The sequence below is a fragment of the Myxocyprinus asiaticus genome, chromosome 18 (assembly GCF_019703515.2).
Source record: "Myxocyprinus asiaticus isolate MX2 ecotype Aquarium Trade chromosome 18, UBuf_Myxa_2, whole genome shotgun sequence".
In the NCBI taxonomy this organism is placed as follows: domain Eukaryota; kingdom Metazoa; phylum Chordata; class Actinopteri; order Cypriniformes; family Catostomidae; genus Myxocyprinus; species Myxocyprinus asiaticus.
The window spans coordinates 26,754,481-26,781,626 of NC_059361.1; the positions used below are offsets into that span (position 1 = coordinate 26,754,481).

Sequence of the window (27,146 nt, forward strand, 5' to 3'; positions counted from 1 at the left end):
TGACAATCGTTAGGCTGCGGTTCTCTCGGTTGGTTGTGCATCTTTTTCTTCCACACTTTTTCCTTCCACTCAACTTTCTGTTAACATGCTTGGATACAGCACTCTGTGAACAGCCAGCTTCTTTGGCAATGAATGTTTGTGGCTTACCCTCCTTGTGAAGGGTGTCAATGATTGTTTTCTGGACAACTGTCAGATCAGCAGTCTTCCCCATGATTGTGTAGCCTAGTGAACCAAACTGAGAGACCATTTTGAAGGCTCAGGAAACCTTTGCAGGTGTTTTGAGTTGATTAGCTGATTGGCATGTCACCATATTCTAATTTTTTGAGATAGTGAATTGGTGGGTTTTTGTTAAATGTGAGCCAAAGTCATCACAATTAAAAGAACCAAAGACTTAAACTACTTCAGTCTGTGTGCATTGAATTTATTTAATACACGAGTTTCACAATTTGAGCTGAATTACTGAAATAAATGAACTTTTCCATGACATTCTAATTTATTGAGATGCACCTGTATATCAGAGACAGCGAAAAGTTGACATGGCAACAATGACAGTTAAAAGTATTGTACTATATTTTCACCGTAGTGTCAATATAATAAAATGCTTTTATAGTTTTAAAATGACGTGGCATTTTTCAACTGTACACTGTAATACTTTCTCCATTTCATAATGCTGTTCATTAGAGCCAATAAACCCACAGCGCCCTCTGATGGTCACAATTGGGACAAAGGTCCACATCAACTCACTGCTCTGGTTTCATGTTGGCTATTTTATTGAATGGTGGATTGCACAACAGGGAAATGGAAAGGTAGTGGCAGGTAGCTGAGTAATCTGGAAACTTTTGAAGCCATTTAACCTGAACTGATTCATAACCTCCTGGGACACATTGGGGGTCTCCTGGGCTTCCTAAAAATAGCTTACCATTGTCTCTCACCATCATAAAAGTAAACATGCGTTCCATTTCAAATTTGTATGCACTTCCCTCAGTGAATTAACTCATTACTTACACTGCACGAGTAAGCCCGCTTAGGAGCCCACCACCGCTCATGCAATAAGGTTTAAAGGAATATTCTGGGTTCAGTACAAGTTAAACTTAATTGACAGCATTTGTGGCATAATTTTGATTGCCACAAAAATGAAAAAATCTAAAAAGATCAAAGTTACAGTGAGGCACTTACCCAAGTGAATGGGGCCGATTTATGGTGTCTTAAAGGCAGAAATGCGAAGCTGATTTTATAAAAGCACTTACATTAATTCTTCCGTTTATTTTAAAGCTGTTTAAATTATCATTTTCAAAGCCGTTTTTAGGGTTTGTTGACATTACAGTCATGGCAATGAAGTAGTAGTCACGTTGGGTTAACCTCCTTGTGATCGCTATAATGTGGTTCTCGCTCTTGTGGGGCGCATGGTGAGTTGTGAGTGGGTGCTGCAGAGAATAGCGTGAAGCCTCCACATGCACTAGGTCTCCGTGGTAGCGCGCTCAACAAGCCACGTGATAAGATGCGACTGTCTCAGGTGCGGAGGCAACTGAGATTCGTCCTCCGCCACCCAGATTGAGGTGAGTCACTACACCACCACGAGGACCTAGAGAGCATTGGGAATTGGGCATGCCAAATTGGGGAGAAAAGGAAAAAAAAAGATATGCAATCTGAAAAAAATTAATTCAATGAATCTAAGTGGTCATAAAAAAAATTGACACCTTGGCTGTTCGCGGTCAAAACTGATCAACCGTAGGAAATTAATGGGAAAGACCTTTTTTATATGTGTTGAATACAATTTATATATCAGGCACAATGCTGAACAAACACACAGAAATGAAGGGGTGAGACTATAAAACATCCAGAGTGCAAAAGATTCACACGCACGCACGCACGCGCGCACACACACACACACACACACACTCGCATGCAGAATGCATGCACACACACAATCACATGCAGAATGCACGCACACAGTCCCATATACATACAGACCCCCACTCACCCACCCACCATTTTTACTGCAGTGAAGTTGCTTTTTTGCATATGCAAATGATTGTGAAATTGAAAAATGTACATGTAAATAAGATCTAAATAACCTAAAATCCCAAAAGAAGTGCATAATTTTATTGTTACTACTTCAAGGAAGATAGTGTTATAACATTTCATTAAAAAAAAAAAAGGGGTACACCTTTATTGTATCCGGTCAAAAATGACCGCAAACAGCCAAGGTGTGGACCATTTTTGAACAGCTAAGGAGGGTTAAAGTGAAGTGGAATGCAGCCAGGAACTAAAATTTGGAATAAGGAAGTAATGTTACTTTAGACATACTGGGGCAATTCTATCATGCAAGCAAATGACAGGGCACTTCAGTAGTGCACTTCAGAGTGACTGGAGACTAGAACTTGTTTGACTCAATAATGTTGATATTCACAAAATGTTAAAAACAGAAAACAAAACCATATCAAATACAACAAATAAACATTTGTCCTTCAGCAGTAATTTCAGTAAAGCCAGTTCAACAACTGTGTAGCTGGAACACCTTTTAAAATAATGATTTTTGAAAAGATAAATTACAGAAAAGGAAGATTATTCTTCATAAATATTTACATAAAATATATGCCACTCTCGCATAGTTAAAGTTTCCTCAGAAAACAAAACATAACTGAAGTTTATTGTGCTTGCAGTAATTGTCGAGGGCCCAAGATATCTAAATTAGTTGATGGAACAGAATCCCTCAAACAAATAAATGCTTGTAGCAGCGCTTTTCAAACATGGTAGTCTTTAATAATAAAAAAAAAAGTCATGTGACCTCCATGCACTTACACTGTTGTTTGTCGCAATCACATCTAGGACTAGGATGTAGCCAAGAGTGTAACTGTACTGGGTGTGTGAGTGTGCATTAGCCCAGCAAAAGGCCTGACAACGCATTCAGGTCCCTCATATATGGGTTGTCGCTGAGGATTCGGTCAATGCGCTGCTTTTGGTCAGGAAAGATGTCGTACAACTTCCTCTTGAGCACTGTGGTTTCTGAGGGCGATCGCTGGGGTGGTGGAGAGGGGGATGGCCGAGGGTGGTGCCAGTCAGGAGGGCTGGACTGTGGCCAGTGCAAAGGGGAGGGGGGCGTTGACTGCATTGCCTGGGTGTATACTGATGGAGTTGCCTGAAGGTCTGTCCTCAAAGGCGGCATGATAGGGCTACCTCTATAAGAGGACAGAATAGTTATGAGGAAACCATATTCTTCTGCTCAGAAGCCTGTGAATGTTTGACAACCCTGAAAAGTGTATTTTTAACTCACTGTCTCTCCTTAAGCAAGAACTCATCTAAGTGAGGTCCATGCTTTCCAAGTGGGTCATCTGGGATCATAAAGTGGTCTTCAACAAAGGTGAACTGCAAAAGTCTGTAAAAACAACAACAACATACATTTAGCTCTAAATCTGAGGGAATATAAAAAGATTATTAACAATAAGAGTTGAAAGCTTTGAAAGTATTCTAGATAACATCTGGCTGTAAAGAAGTACATGAAAAAATATGGGTATACTGCTGACCTCTCCTGAATGATCCTTCTCCACGCTTCTGACTGGTTCACAAAGTCCCTCAGGTTGTCATTGGTGACGATGACCCCTCCTGTTTTCTCAGCCAGATGAAGCAGGAACCTGATAAAGTCATAAATCAGACTGGCTGGATAGATAGACAAATGGGAATACTGCCTCTTTTGATTAAACGCACTGAATCTGAGAGTGTTTCCTGAATACATAATAAAAAATCTGTATGTAAATGAATCAGAGCCACAAGCTACTGAAGTCAAAGTTGTGTGGTAATATGTTAAGTTCTGAGCTGGATCTTGTACCTGTCATCATGGGAGGAAATCCTCTGTCCACACACTTCTCTTGATGGGGTGAAAGAGAGGAGTCGCAAGTTCTCCAGTTGGGTCAGAAAGTTTTGTTCTGTAACAGTAAGAAGACAAATATTTTTACACTCAATTTTTTTCAGTATATAGTGGCAAGAAAAAGTATGTGAACCCTTTAGAATTAGCTTGTGTTCTGCATTAATTGGTCATAAAATGTGATCTCACCTTCAAAGTCACAAGTATAGACTAGCTAAAAACAACTGTAATCTTTTACATCTTTAAACACATCCCATTACACATTTACAGTGCTGTGGAAAAAAAAAGTGAACCCTTGGATTTAATAACCTTAACCAAGTGTTTCCGTTAGCTGCGGATTAGACTTGCACAACATTCAGAAGGAATTTAAGACCATTCTTTCTTACAGAACTGTTTCAGCTCAGCCATATTCTTAGGATGTAGGGTTGCAGCGGTATACCGGTTTCATGGTATACCACAGTATGAAAATGTATGGTTTTCATACCATGTACATTTGCTTTTCTACGGTATTGAGAAAAAAAAATGCAACCGGCCAGAGAATCTCACCTGCGTGTGCACATCTCCTTTCCTCCTCTACTGCCTGTCAGACTGTCAACTTGTGCCACACGTACACATGCAGCAGAGAAAATGTCAGAGAGAAGTGAGGCAAGGGGGGTCTGACATAAATGAGTGTGTGTGTGAGTGAGTTAAAGCAGTGTTTCTCAACTGGTGGGTCGCAGGTCTATTCGGACTGGGTCGCGGACAGCAGGAAAAGAACAACGCCATGGTTCTCCCATTGAAGATATTTCGGCAGCTGCCCAAGTGATAGCCCATTTAGGACTCCCGAAGCAGATTTAATGATAATCTCACAATAGGCTAAAGGCTTCTCATCTGCACTTTCGCACGAGTGTAACGGAACCAGCTCGCAATCACGATATGCTCTCCTTTCTGGCGCGCGCATGCAACAACTGGACTTCCCTTGATATTGCGGAGCGCAGACCTCAAAACTGATGTGACCAATTTTAATTCTAGTGAGACTTTTCTGGTTTAAAGCATTACGGAGGAAGTCGAACCTCTTAAACAGTAGGCAGCCCTGACATGCCAAACAGCACTGAAAAGAGCAACACTGTGCTATGTACCAAAAAATCAAATCAAATCATTACGCTTCACCTTTACAAAATTGTTTCAAGATTTTACATGAGTAAAAGTAACTTATATTTTGACAATGTTATAGTTTCATATGAAATAATCTAAAGGTAGAATCTATTAGACCTCATTTTATATCAACAGTGGCAGTTGTAAAGTTTCAAGATGTTTCAGCTAGTATTTTTTCATAAATACTATAATTTGTTATTATTACTATTATGTAAGACTAGCTATACTGACCTAACCATGGTAATGAGGAGCCTTCCTCCTGTGTAATATGTTCTGTTTGAATTATGTTTGAAATTAGGAAACAAATGGGATAATAATGGGTTACAGGTAACGTTTTTACTATGGTGGGTCACCACTTGATTTCCAATGTAAAATCTGGGTCCTGAAGCAAAACCAGTTGAGAACCACTGAGTTAAAAGGTACAGACAGGAGCAGTCTGGCTGCGCTGTCATGCACCTACAGGACATTACTTTAAAAGCTCACACAGCTGATGTTATTTTTCATTTAGTAGTTATATAACATGCTATAGTTACATGCTATTTTTTCTTATCATGTTTATAATTCGGTTTATTATTATAATTCTGTTAGCTTTCTTTTTTTATTCTATTTATTTTCAAAAGGGAGACTTTTTTTTTTTACACATACTTCCATTAAAAAAAATGGTTTCAAGTTTCAATTATAATAAAGCATTTGTTCAACCAAAAAAAAAAAAAAAAACCTTCTGTTTTCACTGCTTTAACTGTCATTGTAACTGATAATAATAATTGTGTAATACTGTGATAACGTGAAACCGTGATAATTTCTGAGACGGTTATCGTACCGTGAAAATCTTATACCGTTGCAACCCTATTAGGATGTCTTGTGTGAATGGCTCTCTTGAGGTCATTCCACAGCATCTGTATTGGGTTAAGGTCTGGGCTCTGACTGGGCTATTCCAAAAGGTGGATTTTCTTATTTTTTTGAAGCCATTCTGTAGTGAATTTACTTTGAAATTTAGGGTCATTGTCCTGCTGCATCTCCCAACTTCTACTGAGCTTCAGCTGGTGCACAGCCGCCCGGACATTATCCTGTAGGATATCTTGATAAACTTGGGAAATCATTTTCCCCTCAATCTGGAAAGTATTCAAATTGTCCCCGCAAGCATTCCAGGTCCCAAAGCAGCCCCAAATCATGATGCTCCATGCACCATACTTCACCGTTGGGATGATGATTTCATATTGGTATGCGGTGCCCTTTTTACGACATGTGTAGCGCTGGGTGTTCTTCCTAAATAATTCAACCTTAGTTTCATCAGTCCACAAAACATTTTCCCAGTAGTGTTGTGGAGTGTCAAGGTGGTCTCTGGCAAACGTCAGGCGTGCAGCAATGTTTTTATTGGAAAGCAGCGGCTTCTTTCGTGGTGTCCTGCCATGGACACCATGCCTGTTTAATGTTTTCCATATAGTAGACTCATGAACAGAGATGTTAACCAGTTCCAATGATTCCTTCAACTCTTTAGCTGTCACATAGGGTTCTTTTTTTACCTCACTGAGCATTTTGCGGTGTGAGCACTTTGAGTCATCTTGGCTGGACAGCCACTTCTAGGGGGAGTAGCACAGTACTAAATCTTCTCCATTTATAGACAATTTGTCTAACTGTGGACAGATGAATATCTAAGCTTTTCAAGATAACTTTGTAACCCTTTACAATTACAATAAATTCTTGATCGTAGGTCTTCTGAGATCTCTTTTTTGCAAGGCATGGTCCATGTCAGCATATGCTTCTTGTGAATAGCAAACTCAAAATATATGAATGCTTTTTTATAAGTCAAAGTAGCTCTAACCCACATCTTCATCTCATTTAATTAATAGGATGCCAGGTTTGCCAACTCCTGACTCTAATTAGCTTTTGTTGAAATCAATAGCCTAGGGGTTCACATACTTTTTCCCAGCCTACACTGTGAAGGTTTGAATGATGTATTCAATGTATACAAGAACAATACAATAATTGATGTGTTATTAGTTAAAACAGATTGTGTTTATTCATTATTGTAACTTAGATGAAGATCAAATCAGATTAAGACAAATTTATACATAAATCCAAGTAATTCCAAAGGGTTCACATACTTTTTCTTTGCCACTGTATAAGTCTTTTCCACCTTGCTTTTTCAACTTTGTGATCACCACAAATGTATGCAAATTCAACAGATCCCCACAATATTTACAATTTTGTCTTATTTATTAAATGATTCCACATAAATCTGAGGGAAAAATAACCAATATCAGCTACTCAATATCCATAGGCCAGTCAAATTGATCAAGTGAAATGTCCTGCTGCTGTCTTGCAGTGAATTCCATTTCAAAGTGAGCATCAATATGGAAAAAATTGTTTGTGTTCACAGAGTGATCATGTTTATAAAAATATTTCCTACCAAGTTGATTACAAAACATATAAATATATACTGCATACTGTTTGTCTTGAGCCTAATAATTGCATCCTTGCTGCATATTCATTTATTATGCACTGACATTAAATACATAATTATTATCATTGAGTTTTCCCTACAAAACACAAAACCTACAAAAAACAGAATACATTTTTTTTTTTTTTAGAAAAGCCACAGCAAATTTTGATTTTTCCGGCCGCAACAGTAAGAAAAAAGTTCTGTGAGATCTTGGTGAGACTCATATACTGTATCTATCAAATGTCTAGCTGTTAATATCAAGAGGTCTATTGAGCTCCTACCAGTGATGTTGGGGTCTCTCTTCTGTCTCCACTGAGGTACAAACACAGTGATTTCTCTGTGACCTCTGCGCCAAAAGGCCTCTACAGCAATGGCAATCCCACGACAAGAAAAGATGCGATGAAGTCCATGCCTGGGGAGAGCCAGAAGGGAGGTCAAATGTCACAATCAGTTTGGTGGTTAATGGCTATGTTTGGAATAGTATGAAATCAAATTATTCATTCTATTTTTGCAGTATGTATACTGTGCACAGTATGCAAATTTTCGGTATATAAATAATAGTTTAATACGAAACTGTCGGACAGCTGTCCGTAACTCTCTCTCTGTCGCACTGCCGTCTCCGGTTTTAGGATTAACCCTCTCAGGATTAATCAGCCTAATTAGGGGCCGGGTGTGCGGAATCACGACCCATCCCCGCCCTCCACCCTGCTACAGTTTGAAATTAGTTTTGTAGCCAAAAATATAATTGTGCCAGCATATTAATTTATTTCATTATAAAACTAAAAAATAAATTTAAATTTTTTTTTTTAATTAAATGTTTTTAATAAAAAATAAAAAATAATAATAAAGAAAAGCAGCCAATAAGTGCCCAACATATATGGGAACTCCTTCAATACTGTTTAAAAAGCATCCCAGAGTGATACCTCAAGAAGTTGGTTGAGAAAATGTCAAGAGTACATGTCTGCAAATTCTAGACAAAGGGTGACTACTTTGAAGATGCTAAAATATAACACAGTTTTGATTTATTTTGGATTTTGTTTAGTCACAACATAATTCCCATAGATCCATTTATGTTATTCCATAGTTTTGATGACTTTACTATTATTCTAAAATGTGAAAAACCTAATTATAATAAAGAATGAGTGTTTCAAAAGCCTTTCCATTAAACTAACCAGAGAAGTTAAATCACACCCTGTTATTTCACATTTGCACTCGGTATGGACAAAAGTGTCCAGAGTGTTTAATTCAGATATTTATCTAAATGTTGCCTCGAGCCTATTTCTAAACCCCAAACTATCATTAATAAGTCCCCTTTCTGCTGGTCTGAGTGGATTGCGATACATACACTCCGTGATCTTTATGAGAGTGGTGTGATGAGATCCTTTGAAAATTTGGTTCAATATTTTGGGATCCCCAGATCTCAGTTTTTTAGGTATCTTCAGCTACGACACTTGCTCTGTACTATTTTTGGGAATAGCATACACCCCCCTAAAGCAGCAATACTCTGGGAGAGGTGATCTCTGCTTTTGGAAAAGGCCATGAGGTATCAGTGTATTACTCCTTATTAATTCAGAGTCTGGGGGACGGAGTCTCAACCACTCTCAAGAGATTATGGGAGAGGGATTTAGACCTGGAATTGGAGGAGGGAGAATGGGCTAGGATTTTAAAAAACATAAAAACTGCATCTAGAGATGCAAGGGTGCACCTTATACAATTCAAGATTTTACATCAGTTCTATTGGACCCCCTCTAAATTGTATAGGCTTGGTCTTAAAGACACACCCACCTGCTGGAGATGCCAATCAGAGTATGGAGATTTAACCCATGTCTTTTGGGGGTGTGTTGAAATTCAAAAGTTTTGGTTAAAGGTGCAGAGTCTGGTATGCGAGGTGTTAGGTATTCAGGTATTATTCTGCCCCAGACTCTGTATCTTGGGTGATGGGGCGGTCATTGACATTGTAAGTAGACACATAAAGAATTGTGTCTTAACCAGTGTCATGATTGCCAGGCAGATTATTTTGAGGGGCTGGAGGTTGGCTGGAGCACCCTCTTTTCAGGAGTGGTGCTCAGAGATGGGAAGGGTGGCGGCCTTTGAGGAAGTTACATTCAGAGGAACGGGGAGGTATAAAGTGTTCGTGGAGAAATGGGGCGGGTATTTGTCATTTGTGGATGTGTGATTATTGTTGTTGTTTTTTTTTTTTATTTGTTTATTTATTTATTCTTTATGTATTTTTTTTTTTTTATGTGTGTGCATGTGTGACTATGTCATTTAAGACCACTGTTATGTTGCTGGGGTTAGGGTGGGATTGGGAGGAGTAATAGTTGGGGTTAAGTTTGATTCTGTGTATATATGCTTTATTTTATGAGATACATTTATGTGAATCAATAAAAATTGTTAATCAGAAAAAAGAATGAGTGTTTCAAAACCTTTGACCGGTAGCGTACAGCAGACACCACACAAGCCCACAATGCAATGCACTTAACTTGACCATCCATTTCCAATGAAGAATGAACTGACAGTTATATAAACCTTGATTTGTAACATTCTTGACTCGTTTAATCAGACTTTTTAAAAAAAAAAAATTTATAAACAAAATTAGATTAAAATGAAAAAAGTATTTCCATCCAAACATGTCAAGTTCATCTGAAAGTCTGATGAAATAACTAAAGACAAAAGTTTCCCTCTTGAAGATCAACTTGTGCGATCAGGAAATAGCACTGAATTAAATTTCACAATGTATCTACACAGTGATAAAGAGATAATGACAGATGTAAATGAATCTGAAAACAGTTGTCTGTCATTTACTTTCTTTTGCTTAACTAGTCTCAGTTAGACTCAAGTGACGCAAAAGGGTGCAAAAATAGATGCACATCTTCATCTATTCATAGTCGTCAGACAGAATGACACATGTATAGATGTACTCCAGTGTACACACACACCCACCCGTCCACACACAGACACAAAATTGAACTGCAGTGGGGTCATAGGGAACGTCCCTCTACAAGAGAAAGATATTTTAAACAGGAAGTGTTACTAAATCAACTACCGCTGACGTAAAGAGTAAAATAACTTTCCCAGTCTGGAAATGTAAATTGCTAAATATGCAAAAAATCTTTCATTTCTCCCTTGTATTTATGACCAGAAATACCAAATGAAAAACCCCTGTGATTTACCTCTAACTCATTCTTATGAAGATCTTATCCAATAAGTCTTCACTCTGACCTGAAAATCTAACACTGAAATAGTCAGGTGAGACAAACAAGGACCTAATGGCCAGGACTGTCCTTTGTCCTAAATTACAGGCTGTGCTTGTATAGAGTGAAACAGTAATCACCCACTTTTTCAGTGGCCGTGGTTCAAAAAGTATTTTTTCCCATTCATTTTCTCCATAGGGATTTCAAAAAATTCTTCAGTTAAGTTCTAAGCCATGAATCCAACCAACCAGCTCTAAGATGAATCACTGAACAATAATGAACAACATTACAAACTTTAATTGGAAGTAAAAAAAAAAAAAAAAGGTTTATGAAAATTGAAAAAAGACAAATGTACAAGACCATGTACTTATTGCATTTTTACAAGGGAACTACAATCCCATGAAGCATCGCAAACTATTGATTGATAGGACAGCTGTTAATTAAACATTAAAAAATATTTTTATGTTTATTGCAAAATACTCAGATATATACAAATATATGTTTGACATTGTAAGAAGACTGACTCGAATGCATCATTCACAGTGCTTCATGGGGGTGGGTGGCTGTTTACTTTCGGAAGCTGACTGTTGCGCTCTGTACAAAATGAATGCCATTTTTACTTCCGTAACCCGATTGTTGCACTCTGTATAAAATGCATGGGATTTCTACTTCTGAAACTCAACTGTTGCGCTAGGATTTTTACTATCATACCATCTAAGAAAAAAGCAAAAATGAGAAATGAAACAGAAACACAATCCTGGATAAGTGCCACACCAGAGCCATGGATGACATCATTACACATGAATCAGGAATTGCTGCATTTACACTGCACCAGTTTCGTGCCAATGGCCTTTGACCTGCTGGTGAAGGCTTAACTGTGCCACTGATTTCTCTTTCATAGTGACATTAAGGCTTCAACCCCAAATGCAAGATATCAACACCTTTCTTTCTTATCTGCTGCACCAGTGGGAATTACTGATTACAACATATTTGAGCTGCTTTGGCAACAAGAGTTCACTGGCAGATTTAGATGGTCTCACTGTCATACAAGCATACAAGTCAGCCCTGAGGAACTCTATGTGAGCGCTTGTCTGCAAGACTCGTTGAACATGTGATAGGCTGACTGTTCAGTGCTCTGCATGAATAATATGGAGTAATTAGTCAAGGTACAAGTGCTCTGCTTCAGTGCACCACTGTCCAACAAAGGACTTTTTCTCGAGCAGCTAAAGACAACTTTCGCATTACGCATACCCACTCTGTCTCTTTAAATTATTTGACTAAGTGGAAATATTTCTTAAAAACTCAAGCACACCCCACGTTTCACATCTTTCTAGTATATGCCCATGTCTTTTGTTAAGGAGAAAGGTCTTTTAAGAGCTCCTACCTTACACCTAACCCCACAACTATTACTACTGAGCTAAACAAAACATCCTTAAAGGATATTTTTCCTCTCCTTAATCTGGTTTAAAGGAATAGTTCACCCAAAAATGAAAATTTGCTGATAATTTACTCACCCTCAGGCCATCCAAGATGTATCTGAGTTTCTTTCTTCATTAAACCAGAATTTAAGTAGATTGGAGTAAATTATCAGCAAATTTTCATTTTTGGGTGAACTATTCCTTTAACACATCAGTTTCCATACTAGTGCATCTTCTAAGAACCTCAGTCACCTCTGGTTAGCCACTTAAAGGGCATAAGAAGGGGCTGACAAGGGGAGAGCCCAATTGAGAGGTTGCCTTTTAGGGGGGAGGGAGGAAGGGGTGTGTGGGTGAGAAAGAGATGCAGTGCTTCAGAAAGGAAGAAGGGGGTTGTACCTGGTTTTAGGTTTTCAAACACTTCCAAACAACAGTTCATAAACTCACAAAGCTTTAAGATCTTTAAGAGTGCCCACACAATCAAAAACATTTTCACACTTCCTTGAATTGTCTCCAATAAAAGCATCAATCACACCCTTTACAACAATTTGATTACACAAGCAAATGCTAAACCTAAAAATACTGAAATTATATGAATTCATATGACATTTAGTTTACTAATATCAATGTAATTTCCAAACCCATATTGTGATAATTGCAATTAATTGTTCATCTGTTTGGCATTTATCAGTCATCATTCATCTGTAAAATTAATCTGTGATCATTATCCACAAATATCACAGATATGTAAATATTCTATGGATCTACAGTCATCGTTCTATATGGCCCGAATCAAGATGGTGACGTTTTTAGTTCAGCCCCTAGTTACCTTTATTTGGCTGACGTGCGTCACTCACGGCAAGATGGCGGTGGCATTGAGTGTGCTTCGCGGAGCTCCTGGTGAAGTCTCCCGTAGCGATTTATTGTTTTATCCGCGGCAAGAGTGCTTACCGTCGGCGTTATACTGCGATCGCGCACTCTGGATTTCGCAAAGTAAAGTATCCTCGTCATTATGTGACTAGCTGACAGTCGTTGAGATGCTGCAGGGAAGACTGTAAGACGAGTGTAAACTTCCAAAACCTGAACTGGATTGACGGAGTGGGAGCCTCCAGCCCTGTACAATGCCTAAGAAGTCCCGGATAATATGTACCAGACTATTAAGCAAGGAGTCGTGAGTACAATTGTGGATTACTGTTTGACTTGACTGTTGACTGATTTTGATAGGGGGAATATTTTTTCCTTTTCTTCCCTACTACTTTGACTATTTGAACTGTCTTTTACTGCTGATTATTTACTGTTTGGACTAACTAATTGCCTGGTGAACTGGACTAATGTTTTTTTTTTTTTAGCCTATTTTGTGGCTGGACAATTTTGAATTGATTTTTGTTTTTTCTTTCTTTCCTTGCTAAATAAAAAGGCAATTTTGAGACACCTGAATTTGCTAAATTTTGAATATACAGATTGGAATGTTCTCTCTTTTTTTTTTTTTTTCTATTTAAGAGCAAGAGTGGTTATTATTGCATTGATTACCGGTGTGTGAACCTTCATCTCATTAAGTTATGGGTTTTGTGTAAGACACAAGATCTTTGTACGTTTTTTTTACTTTGAACTAATGACAGAAATCCTGTCTGTCACCCAGCATACAAAACAACCCAAACTAAGAGTTGGAAAACGTTACAATATGATCTTCTTCAGTGGAACACAATAGGAGAATTCTGAGGAATCTTCACATAGTTCTTTTCTAAACATTGATCAAGGGTATTTTGTTAAACCTCAAAAAGGACAAAAAAAGCACCATAAAAGTAGTCTACGCTACTTGTGCATTACATTTCATGTCTTCTAAAGCTATATGATTGCTTTGTGTGAAAAAAAGAAAAGAAACAATTTGTTATTCATTTAGCAATTTCCCCTCCACCACAGCACTTACATCACATTTGCGTTCAGATTCAAATATGGCGTAAGTCGCACCATGTTTGCCATCAATGTCGCCAAATGGCATTGGTTCTCTTGATCAACTGAGAGCTATGGTGGAGAGGAAGATTTTCAAAGATGAATGACTTTTTAGGTCAGTTCCTCTTACAAAGCTTTTATATGACTTCAGAAGACTTTGAAGATTGTGTTTTTGAGGCTTGTAATTCCCTGGTCACTGTATAGTTTCGTTAAATGGAAAAGAACATCAATTTGTAAAATAACTCATTTTATGTTTCACTGAAATAAGTCATACATCTTTGGAACAACATCAAGGGTGTGTACATGGTAACTTTCATTGTTGGATGAACTATTCCATTAAGAATCTAAAAGAATGAGAGAGTCTAAATTACTGTTGCCTTAATCCTCCTGAAAATGACACAGTCTGATGGAAACTTACGCCATTGCCACATTGCTGCCATCGATGATGATGTGTCGAAGATCAGGGCAACCCGGTTCGTTCTGTAGGACTAGTCGGTAGGGGGTTCTCAGGGACTGCTGGAAACGAGACATACCGGTGAGGGGTGTTGGTTTAGAGGTGCTAAGTGCTTCCGAGCGAGGTGGAGGAGCCCTTCCAGGAAGAGTCTGGTAAGAGCAGCCTGGTCGCGTGTCCGTGTTCCGGAGGGGAGGGCCTTGAGAGGAGCTGCGGAGAATGGTCACACTCTCCATCCGCACAGGAACCATCGTTTGAGAGCTTCCACGTGGCAGGTAATCAAACTTGGGCTCTGACTTCAAATCTAGCCCTGCATTTCGGGGCTTTCTCTCCACCTCTGCCAAGTCGTTATCATCATCATCAATTATGATGATTTCACACATGTCATTCTGTGCACCATTGTTTCTTTTGATAGTCGCCGAAGCCAGTGGCACGTGGCTTGTTGGGTTTTTCTGACCTAAGCCATTACTGCTGGGAGGCCTAATGTTTTCTTTACATTTGATCTCTGTGAGAGCTCGCATCTGCACTCGTTCCTTTTCTTTGAGCCTGGTACAGGTGGAGGTGGAGGAAGTGTTTGCAGATGGGGAAGGGTCGGGTGTACGAGAGGTCCGCTTGGAATCCTGCATGGTCTGAGTCTTCTGAGTCTCCTCCACAATCTGTTCTAGCAGCAAGAATGTATCTTCCATCTGGCCCGTCTCCCGCACCACTCGCTCCACCACCTCCTGCTGGTAGCCCATGGTTCTGAAGAAGTTAACTAGGCATCGCAAGTTAGTTTCAGGACTCACCGTCTCACCCTCGTTCATCACCTCTCTAGAGTTCTGCCCCACTGCACCCTGCATCCCCTTTGCGGCTGTTATCGCATGAGTCTGGCTGGGCTCTTGTTGTCGTTCTTCCCACTGCTCTTCTTCTCTCCTTTCCAGTGAGTATTGTCGTTTAGTGTCTCTCTGCTCACTTTCAGATGAGCGCCGCTTGCAGCAGGGCCGACCGTTCAGACCAGTCATGATATCAGGAGTGGGTGGAAAGGACTTGTCCTCAAAAGTGGCATCCAGGATACGGTTGGATAGGTCCGTTACGGGTGTGCTGGTCTGAGACCGATCCTGCTCTAGGTCTATGATAGCCATAAGCTGGGTTGGACTTTGAGCCAAACCCAGAAGTTCCTCTTTGAGGGCACTGGGAAGCAAGAGCAGCTCCATCGCATATTTATCAGCCCTGTCCTCAACAAAGGTCTTAAAGGTGCGCTTAATCAAGGGTTCCCTATCAGCAGGCAAGCTCCTTTTCTCCTGAAAGAGGACGACAAACTGTTGAACACGACTTTGCGCCATGACGACTCCCTCTGCACAACCAATTAACCTCAGTCGGCCTGGTTCCACCACTTGAACCTCTGCACTTGTGTCTCTAAGCAACCGGTCCAAAAAGAGTCCACGAGCACCAGCAAAAATGCAATGCATGTCCACCGGGTAGCACTCTTCCTTCTGAAGCTCTGGGTCACACAGGCCTTTCACATACTCCTACAAAACAAACACAGTGGGAATATATTACAAAATGTACATTGCAAAGTATAATGCCCCAAGTATACTGCAGATTCTATAATTAATATTCTGAGAAGCAGAAATTAGTCTAATTGGTTTCTTAATTTTAAAAAGCACAAAAAAAAATTATGGTTTTTCAAATATTACTTTTCATGTAGTGTGTTATATAGCTGTTTGTGAATGTAAAAAAGTCTGCAAAGTTTCAAAAATCAAAGTGCACGACAAATGGAGTTATTGACTCCCAAAAGAAAGAACCGATTCTGAACACCTGAAATGAGTCGTTAGCAATTCCAGACTTACTTCCTGTACTAACCTATGTAATTTGGTAACAAAAAACCCACCTCTGGTCTTCACTGGCTGCTCGCGAACAGCTTTGACCCACCTTCAAACACTACACTATGCGGTAGACCAATTACAACAGACTGGGACATCTGACCAATCAGAGCAGAGTAGGCTCTCTGAAAGGAGGAGTTTATAATGAATCGTTTAGAACGGATCACTGAACGAGTCATTTGACACTGGGGAAAAAAAAAAGGTAATGCTGCAATTTAAATTATGAGCAAATTAAAGTGTTTTTTGACCTTGGATGCATGTAAATCTATTGTATGAGACCTTTAAAACAAAATTAAGCTTGTTTAAAAGCCATAATAGGTACCCTTTAAAATAGCATGAACATGTGATAGGCTTTACTTACTGATTTAATTTCAAGGACAGGGCCTAAATGACTGTACACTATGTACAGCAACCTCTTTCTAGGGAGATTACATATAGCCATTATCATATCAATAAGAGTGTGAATGGCCTTACAGACTATTGCAAGTATAAAAACCACACCCATATGTAGACTGTTGCAAGTTAAAACAGAGCTACTCATTTCACAATGTTCCAACACTCAAAGTAAAAGAAAACATTATGCCGGAGTCCTTGATTTGTATGTACACACAATTTTGCTCAACACACTATCTGACAGGTAGGAAAACAAACTAGCTACTATATTATAAAACACAATAATCTAGCTAATAAGAATTAGAGTGTATTACTGGGCCTCTTTTGGGTTCTTTAACTTAAGACAGTCAGTCATATCATAAGAATATGCAGATGTAGTAAGTGGGTGTGCCTATACTTTTTCTCTTACTCTTTCTTGACACAATAGAAGAACGTAAGTAACAAAAACAACGCAGGAACCCCTTGGGGTGGACCATTCTGCCCCGACTCTGCTGAACTTTTTTCTTTGATCTGAGCGAGCAATTACAGTAAAAGAAATACTCATATATAGTACCAGTAATGATAACAGGCCAAAAACCACTACTCTGAGTAGTAACTAAAACCGAAAGTGAAATACACTGGGGGGCCTCCCGTCTTGCCTTGACTAAGCAAAGAGGTCCAAGTCAAAGACCAATGAGAAAATCCATGACACTGGTTAGGCGAGAAGCAGATACCTGTACCTATTTGGTGCTTTAATTGAAATGGGAGTGGTGACTTCAGTTTAATCCATGTTGATGCACTAGTCTGTCAGGCATCCAGATATATGACTGAATAATTAGAGTCAAGAGATTCCACATAACCGAAAATAGAAATAAATCCAATTATCAAAATGTTTTAGACAGAGAATCCGTGTAGGTCTGTGTACTTTTGAATCCATTATTTTTTACTTTTTAAACCCCAAAATTAAAAATGCGGTTTCTTGAAGAAAAAAAAGATAGACTGACTTACTACAGATGAGATTTTTACAGTTAGTCAGTCTATCCACTGGGAAGTTGATGTTGATTAAAAAAAAAAAAAATTAACCACTCCACATATTTAATATTAGCAAACAATAGTTTTGGCAAGTCATTTAGGACATCTACTTTGTGCATGACACAAGTAATTTTCCCAACAATTGTTTACAGACAGATTGTTTCACTTTTAATTGACTATATCACAATTCCAGTGGGTCAGAAGTTTACATACACTAAGTTAACTGTGCCTTTAATCAGGTTGGAAAATTCCAGAAAATGATGTCAAGCCTTTAGACAATTAGCTTCTGATAGGAGATGTACTGAATTGGAGGTGTACCTGTGGATGTATTTTAAGGCCTACCTTCAAACTCAGTGCCTCTCTGCTTTACATCATTGGAAAATCTAAATAAACCAGCCAAGACCTCAGAAAACAAATTGTGGACCTCCTCAAGTCTGGTTCATCCTTGGGAGCAATTTCCAAATGCCTGAAGTTACCACGTTTATCTGTACAAACAATAGTCAAGAGATTCCACATAACCGAAAATAGAAATAAATCCAATTATCAAAATGTTTTAGACAGAGAATCCGTGTAGGTCTGTGTACTTTTGAATCCATTATTTTTTACTTTTTAAACCCCAAAATTAAAAATGCGGTTTCTTGTTGAATGGTTTTAACACTGATGAATAGAATAAGCAGATACAAACTCATTTCATTTTCTATTTAAAAATTAATAAAGAGAAAGGGGGAAATTGCTTAATTTTCATTTTCTTTAAAAAATTAATTTACTGCTTGAATATTTGATATGCACATGTGAGCAGCACTAAAACGCCCCTTTTATCTGATTGATCAACCCGCCCCGTCTTCTGTACTGCCTTAATACTATCAGCCAGAGTTAGATTGCTCTGCAAATTTGTCTCAGTTTTCATTAAATGTTATCCAAACCTGAACCACCACTAACTGTAACCTATGCATACCATATGTATTAAAATCTTGCTGCTTGGCACATCATGGTGTTGTTGCCTCTTAATGGATGATGTGTGAGAAATCAAAAGCCACATCACTTGGCCATATGCTGACTGGGGGTTGGTCTATTATATATTATTTTTATTTGTAATAACATTGTATGATTTTGTAGTACCTGTGTATTTGTGTCCCATTGATAAATGTAATAATAAAAAAAGAGTTCTGTTGCTTTGGATAAAAGCGAATGCTAAATTAATGTTTAGGCATCATGAACATGGATCGGAGTGGACATAAAATTCTAATACCTAAGATTCAGACACAATGCTTTAAACGCTGTGTGGATGCCTTACACGCATTACACAGCGTGTAAAATCAGGACTGTCCCTGTTATTGGGACATCTAGTCACCCTATCTCCATAAGTGCAATGTTAATTTCTGCAAGCCATAGATTGCTGATAGTGTGTGCTACTGACGTAATTGCCTCAGCCTGGATGAACATTTAGTAAATATATTATTAAATGTAAAAAATAAACCTGTGTTAACTCATTAACTCGTGGGGCTTTAATATAAAGTGACGCAATTTGTTTAAATTACATTTATCAATGGGACGCGTCACTACAAAATCATACGTTATTAAAAATAAAAATAATAAATAATAAACCAACTCCCAAATAGCACATGGTCAAGTGATGTGGCTTGCAACATCTCATGCATCGTCCATTAATGGCACCTCGCAACAACACCATGATGTGCCATGCAGCAAGATTCTAATACATATGGCATGCATAGTTTACAGTAAGTGGTGGTTCAGGACAATATTCAATGAAAATTGAGACAAATTTGCAGAGTGATCCCAAATCTAATTCTAGCTGAAGGCAGTAGGATACAGAAGACGGGGCAAGTTGACCAATCAGATGAAAGGGGAGTTTCCGTGCCGCTCACGTGTGCGTATCAAATATTCAAGGCGAAAATAAATTTTTTAAACACTGAAGGAAAACAAAAATTGAGCCTTTCTCCTCAATCTCGTTTATTTCTTTTTAAATAGAAAGTGAAATGGTCAGCAGGAAATTAGTTTGTATCTGCTTATTTTATTTATCAGTGTTAAAACCAATAAAGAAAAAAAAAACACAATTTTTTTGTTTTTCATTTTTGGGTTAAAAAAAGAAAAAGAAATGGACACAAAAGTACACGGACACATGTATCATTAGTTCATTTCATATTCAATTAGGAATTCAAAATAAAAAAAAATACTTATTTCATTATTTGTTTACAAAACCAATATTAAAAGCAAATAATGACTTGTTTTTTTATCATTTCGATTTAATGCTCAAGCTAAAAATAGGAAATTGGCTGTGACTTTGCGTTTTTGATTATTTTATTTGACTAATAAATGGCTTGAATATTTGATTCACACATATGGGTGGACCTGAAATGCCCCTTTCTTCTGACTGGTCAACCTGCACCGTAGCCTTCTCAATGCTGTGAGACAAAATAAAAGATCTCTGCTGTTTAATTGTTCAGATAAATTTGTCTCAGTTAATATTAAATTCTTTACCATTTATTCTCCAAAGCTCGCCACTTTTATTGCAGCTGAGCTATCTTTCTCATCAAGTAGCCAGATTTATCAGACAGCCCTACACATAAACCTGCTGTCTTTGGTTTGGCCAGTTTGAAAAGGCATGGTTTTAAATGAGATGATGAAATTAACCATACATTCATAAGACTATCGAAGCATATGCCTACATTGTTAAGACACAGGCTTATGTTTAACTGCAGGGTAAAGTTAGTTTTAGGTTTGTGGATATTCATCTACAGTGTGTAAGGGATCATCTGAAAACTCCACCCACAGCTAAAACGTCACTGGCATCAGAGCAGTCATTTATTTGACTACTGACTTGCATGATCTATCATAAAAAAAATAAAAAAAAACATTATTAAAAAAAAAAAAACAATCACAGGTTGTAGTAGATAGCCAGAGTGATAGCTGTGCATATGAATGTAAAGTATTCACTTATATTATGAAAAAAAATAAAAATAATCACTAAAATTAACAAAAACATTTTTTTTTTTAATACAACCAAAGGTTGTAGTAAGTTCCCAGTAGATAGACTGACTTACTACAGATGAGATTTTTACAGTTAGTCAGTCTATCCACTGGGAAGTTGATGTTGATTAAAAAAAAAAAAATTAACCACTCCACATATTTAATATTAGCAAACTATAGTTTTGGCAAGTCATTTAGGACATCTACTTTGTGCATGACATGAGTAATTTTCCCAACAATTGTTTACAGACAGATTGTTTCACTTTTAATTGACTATATCACAATTCCAGTGGGTCAGAAGTTTACATACACTAAGTTAACTGTGCCTTTAATCAGGTTGGAAAATTCCAGAAAATGATGTCAAGCCTTTAGACAATTAGCTTCTGATAGGAGATGTACTGAATTGGAGGTGTACCTGTGGATGTATTTTAAGGCCTACCTTCAAACTCAGTGCCTCTCTGCTTTACATCATTGGAAAATCTAAATAAACCAGCCAAGACCTCAGAAAACAAATTGTGGACCTCCTCAAGTCTAGTTCATCCTTGGGAGCAATTTCCAAATGCCTGAAGTTACCACGTTTATCTGTACAAACAATAGTACACAAGTATAAACACCATGGGACCACGCAGCCATCATACCGCTCAGGAAGGAGACACATTCTGTCTCCTAGAGATGAACATAATTTGGTGCGAAAAGTGCAAATCAATCCCAGAACAACAGCAAAGGACCTTGTGGAGAAAACAGGTAGACAAGTATCTACATCCACAGTAAAACGAGTCCTATATGGACATAACCTGAAAGGCTGCTCAGCAAGGAAGAAGCCACTGCTCCAAAACCGCCATAAAAAAGCCAGACTACAGTTTGCAAGTACACATGGGGACAAAGACTGTACTTTTTGGAGAAATGTCCTCTGGTCTAATGAAACAAAAAATTGAACTGTGAGGCTTGCAAGCCCAAGAACACCATCCCAACTGTGAAGCATGGGGGTGGCAGCATCATGTTGTGGGGGTGCTTTGCTGCAGGAGGGACTGATGCACTTCACAAAATAGATGGCATCATGAGGAAGGAAAATTATCTGAATATATTGAAGCAACATCTGAAGACATCAGCCAGGAAGTTAAAGCTCATTGCAAATGGGTTTTTCAAATGGACAATGACCCCAAGCATACCTCCAAAGTTGTGGCAAAATGGTTTAAGGACAACAAAGTCAAGGTATTGGCGTGGCCATCACAAAGCCCTGTCCTCAATCTGAACAGAAAAAGCATGTACAAGCAAGGTGTGTACAAACCTGACTCAGTTACACCAGTTCTGTCTGGAGGAATGGGCCAAATTTCCAGCAACTTATTGTGAGAAGCTTGTGGAAGGCTACCCAAAAAGTTTGACCCAAGTTAAACAATTGAAAGGCAATGCTACCAAATACTAACAAAGTGTATGTAAACTTCTGACCCACTGGGAATGTGATGAAAGATATAAAAGCTGAAATAAATAATTCTCTCTACTATTATTCTGACATTTCACATTCTTAAAATAGTGATCCTAACTGACCAAAGACAGGGAATGTTTTCTATGATTAAATGTCAGGAATTGAGAAAAACTGAGTTTAAATGTATTTGGCTAAGGTGTATGTAAACTTCTGACTTCAACTGTATGTGATGGTTAATAACTGGGCCCCTCAGAGTAGCGTCACACATCTATGTTTCTGCAACAGCCAAATACGTTACAAGCTGCCAGATTCAAATCGGCTTTTGCGCCAACACAGGCCGAGCTGGTCAAGCATCTTTTATTTATAATCGCACAGTAACAGTAACTCATACAGTCTTTTAAACCACAGAATAAGTTTATTTTATATACATACATACAACTCATCACCACAGTAGCATGATACAAAGTTTACAGCTCTTATAAGCACAGTCAATACATCAAACGCGATCTTCCTCCGATGTGTGCTACCATTTGTTTACATTATTGCGGTTGTCATTCGTCAAACAAACAACAACTAAAAGAGTCACATAATATAATTATTTTATGTAACAAACAACCAAATTGTCACCAAAGTACCACGATAACAGTTCACAGCTTGTATATGCACAGCCATTATATCTAAACGCAATCTTCCCATGAACGCAATCGTGTCTGCTGATTAGGTGCAGATGTGGTTTTCATTCACACAAACAGCAACTCAAACAGTCTTTTCAGGCACACACTGTTTGTTTTCTGAAACAGACAGCCAATCACAAAATCACCACGATAACAGTTTAAAACTCATATACTCACAGTGAAAACATGCTGATCGAGCGTGATTTTCTGATGCACGTAGCCAAGTCGGTTTACATCAGCACTTGTCTCACATACAAACATGCAATGTCTGTGATGTCAAACAGTGCATAGGCAAACTTGACTGCTGATATTATTTGTTCATTTGTTCTTTACAGCTATAAAAATGAAAATAAAACAAAAACAGTACAGCAGACATAACCCATTTGTTCATGTTTACTATATTATATACAGTATTTATGACAAGAAATCAAAAATTTAAATAAAATAAAAATCCTTGTCTACACTCTGCCCCCCTCTACCAGCTGTGCAGTGACACATGCATAAATAACTCACTCCAGGGGGCACTGCAGAGGAATTTAGACCCTTCTCATGAAAAGCTTAATAGTGAGTGGAATTTTCAGATGGTCTCTAAAGTATGCTAAGCAATGAAAGTGCATCGGAGCATTTTCAGTCATAATTCTGCAGCCACACCAATTGACAGTTCTGAGTGCAGTGTTTTATGTCTGTATATTATAGTTATATACCATTTATTTATATACCATAACATCAAGCCAAGTGTGCGAAATCTTTGCAAACTTGTCGCCGGCAGAGTGCGCGGGTATGAGAAACAGAATATCCAAAATATATCGAACCTAAAACTAACTTTACCCCGCTCTGGGATCTTAGGTGTTATGGACTTGCTTATCATGTAAATTCTGCTAAATGAAATTCATGAATGCTCATCTCTCAAAAGCTCGACCTGTGAAAAAATCTGCATTTACACATAGCCTTCACATTTGTCCGATAATAAAAGGCACATAAAACTGCCGTGTATACAACCCAGTAGGTAAAGGCTACCCATATTCCCATTCAAAAACATGGATGTCGGAATGATCTGAGCTTGAAATTAGTACTCTTCACTGCCATGTAAATACATATGGTCTTATAGTAAATATTAAATGTAATATTATCTTCAAATTTATTTATTATTATTATTATTTATCATTTGTTATTTACTGTTGTAGCTGTTATAATTCACTGGCATGAATGCTCATCTGTCTTGGATGCACCCTACATTAAGATTGTATATTCCCTGAACCGCATCTTGCTTTGTTCATTGCACTGCAATATGTAAAAATTATTTCAATACTCTTTGATGATTTCTCATTTCAAAAACACACGAAACTCTGGTGTCAAATTAAAATGCTTTTTTAAAGCAATCCATCTATAGCTGCCTTAGACTAATTATAAGGACAAAAGGTGTCCCGACTGTAAGTCCACCGTGACACCGTACATGACTTGTAAAATCGGGACTGTCCCCAGTTTTAAAGTTACGTCTGGTCACCCTAAATGCGAATGCCAGACCCAACTACAGCCGATTCTCCAGTGCAGTGTGGACCACCAGTGCCCAACTGATCAGCTGCACTGCATGGTACCACTTATAAATGAATAAAACAAGTTGTGTGGCACGAAGAAGGATAACTGTGAGAAGACATTTGGCACACAGAGCAAGGGATTAATCTTAATAAACATCTTAATAATGTGTGTGTGTCGCTCTTATCAATTGCTTCACGTGGCAATGGTTGTCCTAATGCTGAATCGAATGAAGACGAAACCCTGTCTGCATTCAGTGAACATTTTACGCTTGTGTGTAGGCACGGTGTCTGACTATTTGATGAGAGAGATAGCTCAGCTGCAAATGTGGCGAGTTTTGGGTAATAAATGGTAAAGAATTTAATATTAACTGAAATGAATTCATCTGAACAATTAAACAGCAGAGAACTTTTATTCTGTCTCACAGCATTAAGGAAGGTGACGGTGCAGGTTGACCAACCAGAAGAAAGAGGCGTTTCAGGTCCACCCATTTATGCAAATGAAAATATTCAAGCCATATATTAAAGAAATCAAATAATCAAAACGCTATTTCCCGTGGCTATTTCCCCAATTTCCTATTTTTAACTTTAGCATTAAATCGAAATTAAGAAAAAAAAAGTGTTTAATATTTGTTTTGTTTACGAATAATGAAGTATATATATATATATTTTTTTTTCGATTTTGAATTCCTAATTTAATATAAAATTGTGTACAAATGTAGAGGGTTGGATCATCCGTAAATATGTGTGAAAGCATACTAATGTGTTTCTCCACTGAGACCTTATGAAATAAACCGATACGAAAACCATTTGCACTGACTATGACGCCGGATGTTCATGGTTTGGTGATCCTTATCTTCAAGTGACGTCACAATGAAGCACAATTGTGATACCTTGTGACTGAAATGCTGAGTTACGTGACAGTAAACACGCTTTTAGTTGGCTAAGTAAAAGACTGATTATACAAATTATTTTGGTGGGGTCAGTCGCAACATACACAAAAGCCTCTTTACAACACACTTCAAGACTTGATTTAAATGTCAAATACAGACAGACATGTGGCTGTCAGAGTCCAGTCCCTGACATCAGCTTCCTCCAGCTATTGCTTTGCAACTTTTATTCAAGTTTATGATAATACTTTTTTCTTTTACATGTGACAGACAAACAAACAAGCTGATCGATTAAAGCAGCAACACTGTTTACCCTAAACATATTACACTTCACTTTTACCTACCTTCGCTTTTAACACATCCTCCTTTTCCCCCTTCAACTGGAGCCAGATCTGCCTGGAAGCTTTACTTCCGTGGGCTCCAGTGTGATCCAGCAGCCCAATGATCGTGAATGTCACTTGAAAAACCTGCTCGACTTTGGGTTTGGTGCATCTGAGCTCTGCTTGTTTGTCCTCATGGACTGTAAACTCGTCAACGGTGAGCGACTCGGGCTGCGTTCTGCTGGCGGTCGGGGACTGCCTGCCTCCCGGCGGCTCTGTGCAGGTAACCTCGGTGATTCGCTTCATCCCGAGGAGGGGCCGCGTTGTTGACATTTAAATTTTGAGCTATAACAATCTATGTAGATCACAGCGACTTCTCTTTAAAAACACTCCTGGAAAAATGAATCGTTTACCCCCTTCATGTTCGCTTCTCTTGACGTTTATCAATACCGCTCTAGTATCAGTATTTTGACGCTACTCTCGGTTAGCCTGCTAGGCTACATCTCATGCCATCGCACCCGGAAACCCCCTCTGACGCCATCAACAGACGACGACGTTTGCAGATGTCATTACGCTGATTACAAAAAGTGGTAACCATAGTTACCGCCAAAATAACACAGTTACTGATACAACATTGTTGCTACTTGAAAGTAGTAATTAAAATAATAAATCAAAATAAAATCTTATTAAGTTATTGTAATAAGCTTTTGTCATTTTGTTCAATTTCTTGATGACAATGGAAGCTTATACCAAATCACCACAGTTTTATTTTAGGTACAACAACAGTGTTAACTATGGTATATTGGCAAAAACATGGTTATCATGGTAATATTTGAAATAGAATAAAAATATACAACATATAAAAACATATTATTAGTAAATACTACTCTTGTTTATTAGTATATATATAAACAACTAGTATATACAGTATTACTATCTATCTATCTATCTATCTATCTATCTATCTATCTATCTATCTATCTATCTATCCATCTATCTATCTATCGTGTCAGGGTTCTGCCCTTAGTTTTGTTTTTTTCGCCCTCTGTGGCAGAGCCCTGACATGTATGTGTTCTTTGTCTGTGTTGTGTATTGTGTCTGGATTCAGTCACTTTTGGGTTGGTTCGGTTTATTCACTCTGTTGCTGGGTCTGGTCACTTATGTTTTGTCTCATGCTGTGTGAAGGCACTTGGGTTTGTGTTCCCTTAAGACTCAGTACACTTGATATTGCGTGCTAATGCAAATGGGGAGTGTCCTTCCACACGACCTAGTTGAAACCTCTCTACAATAACGGCAATATTCTAATATTGGCCACCTTTTTAGGTGCGAAGCTGTCCGCTATAAAAGCAGGTGCGCAAACACCATTCCTCAGAATTTTCTTCCTTCAAGACAGCAATTCATCTCTCGTCTAGAAGCCCTCTACTGCTTCGCCGTCGACTACACAAGAAGATTTTGCGCTCCCCTGCAGTGTTCTGGCGAACATCACTCCGCCTCGCTGCATGATGCTTCGTTGGTGAACGGGCTGCTTCAGCATCCTGATTCCCCGCAGCGCTTTGGCAGGAGTTGTGTATCCTTATAAAGCAATTGTATATTGTATATTGTGT

General features: G+C 38.3%; 1 protein-coding gene across 1 annotated transcript; it reads right to left on the minus strand.

Moving 5' to 3' along the window:
* Positions 1-418: 418 nt before the first annotated feature.
* n4bp1 (nedd4 binding protein 1) lies at positions 419-26,065 on the minus strand. Its single transcript, XM_051725031.1, has 7 exons — positions 25,567-26,065; positions 14,417-15,957; positions 7,721-7,851; positions 3,827-3,923; positions 3,525-3,632; positions 3,275-3,376; positions 419-3,179 (listed from the first exon to the last, which is right to left on the minus strand). The coding sequence occupies exons 1-7, from the start codon at positions 25,873-25,875 to the stop codon at positions 2,879-2,881; spliced, it is 2,589 nt and encodes an 862-aa protein (XP_051580991.1). The 5' UTR covers positions 25,876-26,065; the 3' UTR covers positions 419-2,878.
* Positions 26,066-27,146: the final 1,081 nt, after the last annotated feature.

What these genes read in the sequence shown, in the direction of transcription:
- n4bp1 (XM_051725031.1), bottom strand. Translation starts at nt 25,875, where the DNA reads ATGTCAACAACGCGGCCCCTCCTCGGGATGAAGCGAATCACCGAGGTT. An exon ending in GGCAGCAATGTGGCAATGGC is followed by an intron (nt 7,852 to 14,416) that starts GTAAGTTTCCAT and finishes GGCTCTCCCCAG; the next exon opens with GCATGGACTTCATCGCATCT. An exon ending in ATTTCCTCCCATGATGACAG is followed by an intron (nt 3,633 to 3,826) that starts GTACAAGATCCA and finishes TGACTTTATCAG; the next exon opens with GTTCCTGCTTCATCTGGCTG.